Source organism: Stylophora pistillata, chromosome 2 (genome assembly GCF_964205215.1).
Source record: "Stylophora pistillata chromosome 2, jaStyPist1.2, whole genome shotgun sequence".
In the NCBI taxonomy this organism is placed as follows: Eukaryota; Metazoa; Cnidaria; class Anthozoa; order Scleractinia; family Pocilloporidae; genus Stylophora; species Stylophora pistillata.
This window is the reverse complement of record NC_142520.1, coordinates 40,834,878-40,846,914: the sequence shown is the minus strand read 5'-3', so window position 1 is coordinate 40,846,914 and position 12,037 is coordinate 40,834,878. Positions and strand designations below refer to the sequence as shown.

General features: G+C 37.1%; 2 protein-coding genes across 2 annotated transcripts in view; both read right to left on the bottom strand.

The window, feature by feature from the left end:
- On the bottom strand, window positions 1–7,250 carry LOC111320442 (uncharacterized). Its single transcript, XM_088747331.1, has 6 exons — window positions 6,794–7,250; window positions 6,406–6,680; window positions 4,951–5,065; window positions 4,264–4,383; window positions 1,733–1,966; window positions 1–1,362 (listed from the first exon to the last, which is right to left on the bottom strand). Exons 1-6 carry the CDS (start codon window positions 6,873–6,875, stop codon window positions 1,046–1,048), a joined length of 1,143 nt encoding a protein of 380 aa, XP_088603457.1. The 5' UTR covers window positions 6,876–7,250; the 3' UTR covers window positions 1–1,045.
- A 146-nt stretch (window positions 7,251–7,396) lies between these two features.
- Window positions 7,397–12,037, bottom strand: part of LOC148739512 (uncharacterized) — a 6,105-nt gene continuing 1,464 nt past the window's right edge. Inside the window, exons 3-6 of the mRNA XM_088747330.1 lie at window positions 11,310–11,424; window positions 10,615–10,734; window positions 9,840–10,073; window positions 7,397–8,957 (exon numbers count right to left, since the gene is read on the bottom strand). Of these exons, the coding sequence (XP_088603456.1) occupies window positions 8,641–8,957; window positions 9,840–10,073; window positions 10,615–10,734; window positions 11,310–11,424 (786 nt within the window). The 3' untranslated portion in view covers window positions 7,397–8,640. The remainder of the gene's footprint in view (window positions 8,958–9,839; window positions 10,074–10,614; window positions 10,735–11,309; window positions 11,425–12,037) is intronic.

Genomic DNA, 12,037 nt, shown 5'->3' with positions numbered 1-12,037 from the left:
TGTTTATTGTTATTACCCACTTTACATTCTCTAGCAAATTCCTAGTCCCTGTGTAAACAACGCAGGCACTTCCATCGCCTCTTGTATGTTTATAAATGCGTGAGTGGAATTACATCTCACAAATTGGAATTATCTTGAAACAGCGATGTACATAGATACAAAATTCGTTGCAAAGATCAATTTATACTTCCATCAGTAAAACGGAACTGGGGTAAACAAAGAATTTGTTATCATGCCTTTAAAGATTGGAATGCCTTGGACAGAGACTTGAAGAACTCTGGCACTATATGTCAGCTTAGAAATAATTTTTTGTAATCATTTCATCTTTAGCTTACTTTTGTATTTTTTTAATATCTGCAATTTGTGTACTTAATTTTAACAATTTCATGTTGTTTTTGGATCAAGACCTCTCTGTAGATCACCCAGGAGTGAGAAACCTTGATTAAATATCATTATTACAATTAATTGTTGGTGTTCTAATTGGGTCGCTCTATCTAACCCCAGCTTATACAAGGTACATAGTATTGCTTACAGGAGAAGTCATTGTGCTCATTACGGCAAGCTGATACATTTGTAATCATTGCCATCGTCAATATCAACATAGCTATCACAAAATGAACGTATATTTATGCTCATTTTATCACAGACTATTTTTGTCCTTATTATTATCATTACACAACAACTACTGTTGTAATTATTATTACTATTATCATTATCGTTTCAACTACTCATGATTGTCATTCTTATTATCATTATAAGTACCATTAATTTTCATCACATTTTCAAAGTACATCGTAATCTATCCCTCCACTTGCTGAATTTCGTTTACAAGGACTACCCTTCAGTGTGGATAAGTGAAAGCCATCTGCGTAAGTGATCTACGATAATAAATAAGTGGTGCTGAAACTAACAGATAGTTTCTCTAGTTTTATGTAATTAACCCAGAGGGTGTAAAGGGTCTTTGTGGGGGTAGCTGTTAAAAAACCAATGAAATCACAGTTCAGCAAAGCGTTTTTGATGGCAGCGATGTTGATGAAGATGTATTTCAACCAAGATAGAACACCTCCCAGTCGGTAGGTGAGAAGTAAAATGTCCCAGCCAAGATTGTGGTTAGATCTTGTACTTTTTCTGGTCTCTCGTAGTAGCCATCAACGGCAAACTTGGTGTATGATTCATTGTTGCTGTTAGAATTATTCGAAATGTGAATGTCCCAGCCATTTCCAAATGTTGGACCATATGTTGATCTCTTGAAAATAGCATATTCTGACTTTAACACCATGCTCTTAAATGGATGCAGTTCTTCTTTGTTCCTTAGAGAAAATATGAACGCATCGGGAGTGGTGCCATGAGCCTCAAAAGGTTCTAAAGAACATAAGCGTGAATACAATGAAAATCAGTGGCCTGTTAGGGTACAGAAGTGGTTAAAGTGCTGCTGGAATTACTCAAAACGAAAATATCAGAGTACATTGTAAATTGTTCCTATATAAAGTATAAGATATGTCTCTACATTTTCAGAGAAATCAATTTTAGAAGTTCTGTTCCTGTTCTTTTATATTCCTTCCAGAACAATGCAATGCATGTGTAAAATCTTATTTCATATTACAGATAGTAGTCTGACTTTCTAAAAAGTATAGGAACGAACAAATGAAAATCAAAACGCAACGACAGCAACACAAAAAGAATAAGAAGAGAAAGCATGATGGATTCAAAGTGAAATAAAAGTTATCATTACCCCAAGGAATATCAGTGTATCCTCCCAACACGTACTGGTCATTTTTGATGATGGTCACGGTGTGACTTTTATGGCCGCAACTGGAGTGGAAGGTAGTTACAGCCCAGCCGTGTGCGGAGGCGCGGTGGCACAGCAGCCATCTTGAAAGGTTTCCCACAGCAGGTGTCAGGAAATTCGAAAGGTTGCCGATAAAGCTTCCGATGTTCGACAAAATTGTAGAATTGATGGAAATGCCTGTGAAAAATAGAGACGAGCTCACTTTTTGAAGATTATGAATGGTTATTTAAACACAAATAGGGTTCTTGATCATCATGGTGGAAAGTCTTATACTCTCTAAAATGGATTATAGCAAGTATGTTTAGTCCTCTCCCAGAGTACCAGACCAAACGCCTTCAAAGAGTACAGAACACGTGTGCGGGTTTTGTGTTAACTAAATTTGCTGGACTCCAGGATGTTAGAAACCTAGGTTGGCTCACAATCAAAGAGCGTTTAGAATTTAATATAGCTAATCTAGCGCACTAGTCATTATACAATGAGGACTTTCCGCTAAAACTCAAGCAACACGTCGTAAATAGATATAGTCTTAGGTCATTAACTGCACCAAAATTAGAACTTGCCAACAAAATTGAGAAGAACACTCTACAAGATCAAGCTGCAGAAGCTTTTAATAAGCTTCCTGCGGAGCTAAGGAATTGCAGTGACCATGCACTTTTTTGTATGAATCTTAAGAGACACATACTGACATGCAATGGATAATCTAGTATAGTTAACAACTATTCACCGAAGTGGAGGTGGTTAGGTTGTGTTCTTAGGCAAGATTAATTTGCATTTGTAAACAAAACCTTTTTCATTGGTTTTTATCGATAAATTCCCGGTTACCATTACCTTTAAACACAGCCAAACCAGATTTAGTCACTTTCTCTGTGTTTTCAGGGACTGCTTCGTTGTTATTCGAGTGATTTCTTCGCTTGTCACGGATGCAAACCAGCACGCCACTTTTTCTCGAGTTGCTCGGAGGTAAATAGCAAAGGATATTCGGAGTTTGACTAGCCAATCAGAGCGCGCCTTCAACGCTATCCACTGTTTTAGTATATACTAATTTTTTATATAAGAACGATCCTTCGCAGTAAAGCACTATTTGAGCAATAGTGGAAATCAGACCTGAAAAAAATTTCAGGCCTGTACGGGATTCGAACCACTGACCTCTGCGATACTAGTGCAGCGCTCTACCAATTGAGCTAACAAGCCAACTGGGAGCAGGCCATCAAATTAATTCGATATAAACCCGTAGATGATAAATCGAACAACAACAAACATATGAAACATATGAGTGAACTGCGGTTATGAGACGTATATAAGAACGATCCTTCGCAGTAAAGCACTATTTGAGCAATAGTAGAAATCAGACCTGAAAAAAATTTCAGGCCTGTACGGGATTAATTAATATCGAATTAATTTGATGGCCTGCTCCCAGTTGGCTTGTTAGCTCAATTGGTAGAGCGCTGCACTAGTATCGCAGAGGTCAGTGGTTCGAATCCCGTACAGGCCTGAAATTTTTTTTTTTTTCAGGTCTGATTTCCACTATTGCTCAAATAGTGCTTTACTGCGAAGGATCGTTCTTATATACGTCTCATAACCGCAGTTCACTCATATGTTTCATATGTTTGTTGTTGTTCGATTTATCATCTACGGGTTTATATCGAATTAATTTGATGGCCTGCTCCCAATTGGCTTGTTAGCTCAATTGGTAGAGCGCTGCACTAGTATCGCAGAGGTCAGTGGTTCGAATCCCGTACAGGCCTGAAATTTTTTTCAGGTCTGATTTCCACTATTGCTCAAATAGTGCTTTACTGCGAAGGATCGTTCTTATATACGTCTCATAACCGCAGTTCACTCATATGTTTCATATGTTTGTTGTTGTTCGATACTAATTTTTATTATTCACTATTTATCAATTTTGATTTCTTGTAAGTATTATGCATATAGTTAGTTTTTATATTAGTAGCGAAGAGCCACTATGTGGAAGTATACTAATAAAGGTCATTATTATTATTGTTATTATTATCATGATCGGGGTGAAGTGTGCAGATCGCAATTTGATCATGTATCCTGCAATTTTGTGAATGCTAACTTACATACCAAAGAAAAGGCAATTTACGGGTAATAATAATTATTAATGATCAAATTAAAATTATCATCGACTTATAATAAAATAACGTGGCGCTATTTTAATGAACTGATTGAAAGCACGTTGCAAGAATAATAGAAAAGATGGACAAAATAAAGCGTAAGAAAAATAAACTGAAAAACATTAGCAAAATTACCATTATATCCTTTTTGAACTGGCTAACTGATCATAGCTTTGTGCTAGCCGGAACGTTGTATCATTTTTAAATTCTAGGTGAAAAATAATGACGCTAAAATCATCACAACCCCAGGAAAAAAAGCCGCTGCAACAGTTTCATAACATCGTCCCCAGCCCCCCTCCCTCGCTATCGTTTAGACAGTTAACTCTAATAAGTAACCTTTACCTGATACATTTTCACATCGATGACCAGCAAATCCGAATGGACAACGGCAGTCAAAACCATTGACTCGATCAATGCAAGTTCCTTTACGCAGACATGGATCATTCTTGCAGTCGTCGATATCTATATAAAAGGTTCAAAAGAATTGAAATATTACAAAATAACTCTTGTGGGGTTCGCGTGATCGTTACAAGGCTTAAAAGATTCAGTCTTGGTATTAGCTCTGTGGTAAGAGTAACGTAGCTGACGACAGTGCAGGGAGTCTCTGAGTGGTCTAAAAAGCGAAAGAAAAGTCTGTGAGGACGCCACTGTTTTCCGAATGCAGTGCGTTCGCCAACGAAAGCATAATTTTGTTTTATTGGGGATAAAGGTCCTGTTATCTTGGAAGGATCAGTAAAATGTTGACAATCACACGCAAACGTGATTACCAGTAATTTGAAGGTACTTCATAGCTCTTCGAAAAATATCGATAGCAATGAAGAGGAAGTCGATCGACAAATTTAAGTATCTAGTTGTCAAAATATTGACACCTCACTAAGGGCCAGAATCGAAAACAGCAGCGCCCTAACAGGCTTATTTTCTATTTTTCGACCAGAGTGTCATATGCATGTCTAAAACTTCGGTTTCCGTTTAAACAGCAAATGTAAGGAAAAATGTAGCTGGTTACTGATTCCTATCTGGTAAACTCACTTATTTGGCAATCTTTCCCCGTAAATCCAAGGGCGCAAACACATACATAACTATCGTTATCGTACTGTGGCACGCATGTCCCACCATTTTTGCAAGGTCCATTGATGCATGGGGACTAAGTAGGAAACATGGGTAAAACAATATGTGAGCAACGCATTAACAAAGACCAGCGCTTTAGATCTTAACGAATGACTCAGCCAGTCTTTGTACTTCTTAGAAGATCAAAGGTGGAAGAAATAGACTGTAATGCACTATACACGCCGTCACTAAACAGTCAGCAACACTTTGTTGGACAACAATTAGCTACGTTCGCAATAGGTTTCGACTTTCCTTTCTTATCTTTTCATTACTACTCTTTCTAGTTATTTCTTTCCTGCGTACATAAGTATAACAATTGACAGACATTAAATGCAACTTAGATATGTCCTCAGAAAGACGCGTGCGTACATCCACACAAACACGCAAGCATGAATTTCGTTACTTCATTAAATATTTCAAGTTCTTTCACCGTAGAGGATACTTGTCAGAAAAAGAAATGTAACGCATCTTTAAAATTTTGTCTCTTTTTAATCCCCCATAGTTTACCGCGCTTGGCTGCATCGTATTTTCTAGACAACACAGATGAACAATAGCCCCACAGATGTTTTAGAAAAATACCCAATTTAGGAGAGTAAAGACAAGATATGCTCTGAGTGGAGAGTCTGAATAATTTATTCTTTTTGGCGACTTTATATTTTTGTGGTGTTTGTTTACCTTTTCTCAATGTTTCACTCGAATTTTTTATCATGTAGGAGTGACTTTATTTTTCTTAACCAAATCATAGTATTCCCAACCAAGGCCAAATCACGGAATTATTAGCTAAGAGTTTAGATGAGGATAAGATATCGAAATTATTCAGCCATGTACAGCTGTAAGGCGTTTAGAATGATATGATATACAAATCATTTTACCACGTACGTCACTAATTAAGCAGGAAGCAAACTTATGATCTCAGTTTAGCCATATTTCGTCCCAATTAATTCAGAATTCGATCGCAGGAAACTTGTCAAATTGCCAACCATAACATTCTGTAAATGCTATAACTAAATTTTTGGTGATATGTGATGCTATATGAGACAGCAGTGAGATAAGGTCCTAACAGTTTTAAGCTCTATTTTCATATACTATTTTGACAACTTTTTCATTCTTTTCCACGCTTATAAACAGAAGAATTAACTCGTATTGACGGTATCAGAATCACGTCCGATGAAGTTTAAACAAAAGGTTGAGTTTTCTCCCTTCAATAACTATATAAACTTATTTCAATATATGGAAGAGATATATAAGATATAACTTTAAGCGTGTATCGTTTCGCAATACAGCATGGTTTGATAGCAACTTTTCGACTTCATTAAACAGATAATTTTTCTTGGGGCATTTCTCCTGCAAGAACAATTATGAATAATCATAACCTACCCAAATACTGTAATGATGGGATCCCTCTTTTTTGATGAATTTATCCGAATTGTTATACCTGTCGGATGGAAGTAGCTCACACTGGCGTTTTCCGGTCACGGAAATACTTGCCACCAAGTTGTATGAAAAGCACTTTGGGTTGTTTGCACAGGCAAACCCACATTCGTCGCTGTCTTCAACTGGGAATGAACTGATGTTGTTGTTCGTTAAGTAAGAAAACATTTCTTCTACCATTATCATCAACAACGTGTCTTCTGAGGAATCTCGATTGAAACCTAGGAAAGAAAAGGTTAATGAAGATTTTAGAGACTACCATTGACCTAGCTCCGCTAAACGCCATTGCCATCACAAATTACGAAATTATCGCAGAAAACAAACTTTGAAGTACCTTGCGAAGTATGAAGACAACCAAAAAAGCAAACCAGTAAAGGTAAACATTTTCCAAGCCTCGGTTGACCGCTGAGTTCCATATCTTCTTTCTCCGAGATGATGGATTGTTAACTTATATACACGGTATAACAACGCTAGCCGAATGGCTTTATTAAAGTTATAATATTTCCCAAAGAGGCTTTTAAGAAGATTGTTTGAAAAATATTTGACTAGAAGGAAATGCAATTAGATGACGAAAGTAAGGTTTCTAGGTTCTTGGCGTTTGGAGTAAGTTAACTGAGCACCTGTCTCCATGAGACCAAAAAAGCATATATTATCTTTGGTAAACGGTTTAACAAAGCTAACTGCACTTGCATAATCCAGTAACTCAACATTTTTTTTAATATAGCTTCGCAAAAAAATTCGTAAAAGATGTTGTATGTTGAAACACTGCATGCGTGTATATGGGGAAAAACAAGAGAAGCATGAGCTCCTATCGCGCTGCCTAATTAAACCGCTTCATTTGACATCCTTTTTCGTACCTTCAGCTGTTTCGAATGGTAGCAGAACTAGCTTAGACTTCCTGAAGAGTGACCCGATGACTAATAATTAAACTGAGTGATAATGTTAATGATTTTTTATTGCTATCCCTATCTCTACATTCAGTACTAAATACATATAATGTCTTGTTTGATAAAATTCTTGACCCATACTTAATTTAATTTTAGTGCTCTCAGTAGACTACTTCGTCGATCCTTTGAATCAGCTTATATTAACTTTATAATTAATGATAATAACTTACACCTTTGCCTAGAAACGAAATTAGCGCGCTTATTATCGCTAAGAATCTGTAATTTTGCTATCATCTATATCGCTAAGACTACCTCATTGAGCAGGAGACAATTGCTCTAATTAGTGTGTGAACAGGAGAAAATGGCGTTAATCAGTAGGATCATGGCGTTGATTAGAATTCTTTGCACTACGAGATCCTTTTGTGCTGTTTGCGATCGACCATTTTCGTATATATTAGTTATAGTTAAATATTCCGTTCGTATTAAGTTTTCTTCATTCCTCAGAGTGTGGTTCGTTTAAGGTTTGACCTCTAATCGAGTGAAATAGAAATAAATGTTCTTTTCTGGTGAACACTCATTTTTTTCCCATTGATATCACTATCACTATTTTTGTTATCATTATCATTGCTATCCATAGTAAATGCAATAGTGAAGTCCAGTTGGGTCTGTAATCATACTCGTGATAACAAAATCGGACGACCGCACCGCGACCTAGGTCGATGAACGGTGCCTTGACTGTATCTCATCTTCAATCTTCAACGGATTTTCCTGTGAATTCGTGGAAGAGGTTAGTCACGTCTAAATCAACAAAAACAAAAGGTGACCATCATTGTGAAATTATTGTGAAATCAAAATTATTTTATTATGGATGAAATAGGTGACATCAGCTGTGCAAGTTCCCTTGATCAACAATAGATCTTCCCTACATTTAAGCTTATTTTATAATTGAATGTGTCTGATCAAATTAACAAATAGATACCATTTTGCCTTGCATCTGTTTAGTAATAAATCATAGATGATGTCAAAATATAGCAGGAACAGAAAAGAAACAAACGAGGTGCAGCCTAGCTAGACTATAATTATTTTGTATCTGCAAAGCATATCCTTAATTTGTCCTTCAGCAAGTTGAATTGTAGTTATCAGTAGTACTCTAAATTTCTCAGTAGAGATAATACTTCTATTGAAAGTAACACGGTAGGATGTAAAGAGTCTTTGTGGGGTAGCTCTCATGGCCAATTGAATCCCAGTCTGGTAAATCGCTTTTTATGGCAGTAATGTGGATGAAAAAGGTATTTCAACCAAGATAAAACACCTCCCAGTCATCAGGTGAGAAGTGATTTGTACCGGCCAAGATTGTGTTTAGATCTTGTACTCCTTTTGGTGACTCATAGTAGCCACCAGAGGCAAAATTAGCATATGAATGGTTCTTGCTGTTGGCATTATCCGATATATAAATGTCCCAACCATGTCCGAATGTTGGACCGTAACTAGAATCCCTGTAAATGGCAGATGCCGGCTGCAGCACCATGCTCTTAAATGGATGAAGCTCCTCTTTGTTCCGTAAAGAAAATATAAACGCATTGGAAGTGGTGGAAGAACCACTTGAAGAGTCTGAAGAACAAAAGCGTGCACATTATTGAGACCTGATTTCGATTTAAAAATGCAACATGTGCAAACCTATTAATTTAATAGACAAACGACAAATGGTGAATCGTAATTTGGGAATAAAATGACAACTAAAAGAAAATGGTTATGAGCGTTTTGTTACAAGCGGAAGGAAAATAAGAAAACTTTTCATATTCTCTGAAATTCAAGACAGAATTGAGTTTCACTTGCCAGCGATTTCTTTTGTTTTCAATTTCAATTCCATTCATTTTGTGTCAAATAATGATAAAAACAATTCATTATCTGTATGCACAGATCGATCGGTTGATAAATTAAACTGATGTGAAAAATTTTCACATCAGCCGCTTAGCCAGATACTGGCCATGTTATTGGAGAAAATTCAAACAAACAAAAACAAAAATGTTCCCAGTCAGAATGTGTGGACCTTAAGCAGCAGAGTTCGAACGTCATGACTTCCAGCCAAATGTTTTCCCGTCCAGCCCTCCTTCTCAGTTAACTCACAAGAGGATTTCTATATGTATGGCTTATTCTGGGATTATGCGGAATTCGTGTCACATGTGAACCGAGTGATCTCATAATAGCCTTTCTGTCTCAGTTCAACATCACTGGAGTGCGGAGTCTGAAGGTCTCACGGTAGATTTTTCTAGGGAATTCTTAATTTTCTCTTTGTCCCACGCTCACGAGTGAACGCTTTTCTGAGTCATCAAGCTCATACTCATGTACACATTTAAAAAAGTATTTAAGTTTTGAAATGATATAAAGCCAGCATTGATTTTTTTAATTGTAGAAAAAAGTTCGACTTTCCACTCTTGTCAATGTTGGTAACGGGAAAGCCTCGAAAATAAGTTAGATGAAAGTTATATTTACCCCAAGGAATATCAGCGTATCCTCCAAACACGTACTGGCCATTTTTGATGATGGTCACGGTGTGACTTTTATGGTCGCAACTGGTGTGGAAGGTACTTACAGCCCAGCCGTGTGCGGAGGCGCGGTGGCACAGCAGCCATCTTGAAAGGTTTCCCACAGCAGGTGCCAGGAAATTCGAAAGGTTGCCAATAAAGCTTCCGATGTTTGACAAAATTGTAGAATTGATGGAAATGCCTGTGAAAAATAGAGACGAGGTCACTTTTTTGAAGATTATGAACGGTTATTGAAACGCAAATAGGGTTCTTGATCATCATGATCGGGGGTGAAGTGTGCAGATCGCAATATCAAGTATCCTGCAATTTTGTGAAGCTAACTCGCGTACCAAAGAAAAGGCAATTTACGGGTAATAATAATTATTAATGATCAAATTAAAATTATCATCAACTTATTATAAAATAAAGTGGCGCTATTTTTATGAACTTATAGAAAACGCGTTACAAGAATAAAAGAAAAGATGGATAAAACAAAGCGTAAGAAAAATAAACTAAAAAAACATTTACAAAATTACCATTAAATCTTTTTTGAACTGGCTGACTGATCATAGCTTTTGTGCTAGCCAGGACGTTGTATCAATTTTCAATTCTAGATGAAAAATGATAACGCTAAAATTGTCACAACCCCAGGATAAAAACCGCTGCAACAGTTTCATAACATCGTCCCCAGCCCCCCTCCCTCGCTATCTTTTAGACAGTTAACTCTAATAAGTAACCTTTACCTGATACATTTTCACATCGAAGACCAGCAAATCCGAATGGGCAACGGCAGTCAAAACCATTGACTCGATCAATGCAAGTTCCTTTACGCAGACATGGATCAATCTTGCAGTCGTCGATATCTGTATAAAAGGTTCAAAAGAATTGAAATATTACAAAATAACCTTCTTGTGGGGTTCGTGTGATCGTTACAAGGCTTAAAAGATTCAGTCTTGGTATTAGCTCTGTGGTAAGAGTAACGCAGCTGACGACAGTGCAGGGAGTCTCTAAGTGGTCTAAAAAGCGAAACAATTGCCTGTGAGGACGCCACTGTTTTCCGAATGCAGTGCGTTCGCCAACGAAAGCATCATTTTGTTTTGTTGGGGAAAAACGTCCTGTTATCTTGGAAGGATCAGTAAATTATTGACGATCACACTCAAACGTGATTACCAGTTATTTGAAGGTTCTTCATAGCTTTTCGAAAACTATCGATAGCAATAAAGAGGAAGTCGATGGACACATTTAAGTATCTAGTTGTCAAAATATTGACACCTCTCTGAGGGCCAGAATCGTAAACAGCATCGTCTTAATCAACAGACTCTTCTTTTCTATTTTTCGACCAGAGTGTCGTACGCATGTCTAAAACCTCGGTTTCCGTTTAAACAGCAAATGTAAGGAAAAATGTAGCTGGTTACTGATTCCTCTCTGGTAAACTCACTTATCTGGCAATCTTTCCCCGTAAATCCAAGGGCGCAAACACATACATAACTATCAGTATTGTACTGTGGCACGCATGTCCCACCATTTTGACAAGGTCCATTGATGCATGGGGTCTAAGTAGGAAACATGGGTAAAACAATATGTGAGCAACATATTGACAAAGACCAGCGCTTTAGATCTCAACGAATGACTCAGCCAGTCTTTGTACTTCTTAGAAGATCAAAGGCGGAAGAAATAGACTGTAATGCATTATACATGCCGTCACTAAACAGTCAGCAACAATTAGCTACGTTCGCAACAGGTTTCGGCTTTCCTTTCTTATCTTTTCAATACTACTCTTTCAAGTTATTTCTTTCCTGCGCACATAAGCATAAGAATTAACAGACGTTAAATACAACTTAAATATGTCCTCAAAAAAACGCCTGCGTACATCCACACAAACACGCAAGCATGAATTTCGTTACTTTCAAGTTCTTTCACCGTAGAGGATATTTGTCATAAAAAGAAATGTAACGCATCATTAAAATTTTGTTTTTTTTAATCCCCCATAGTTTACCGCGCTTGGCTGCATCGTATTTTCTAGACAACACAGATGAACAATAGCCCTACAGATGTTTTAGAAAAATACCCTATTTAGGTGAGCAAAGACGAGATATCCTCTGAGTGGAGAGTCTGAATAATTTATTCTTTTTGGCGACTTTTTATTTTTGTGGTGTTTATTTTTGC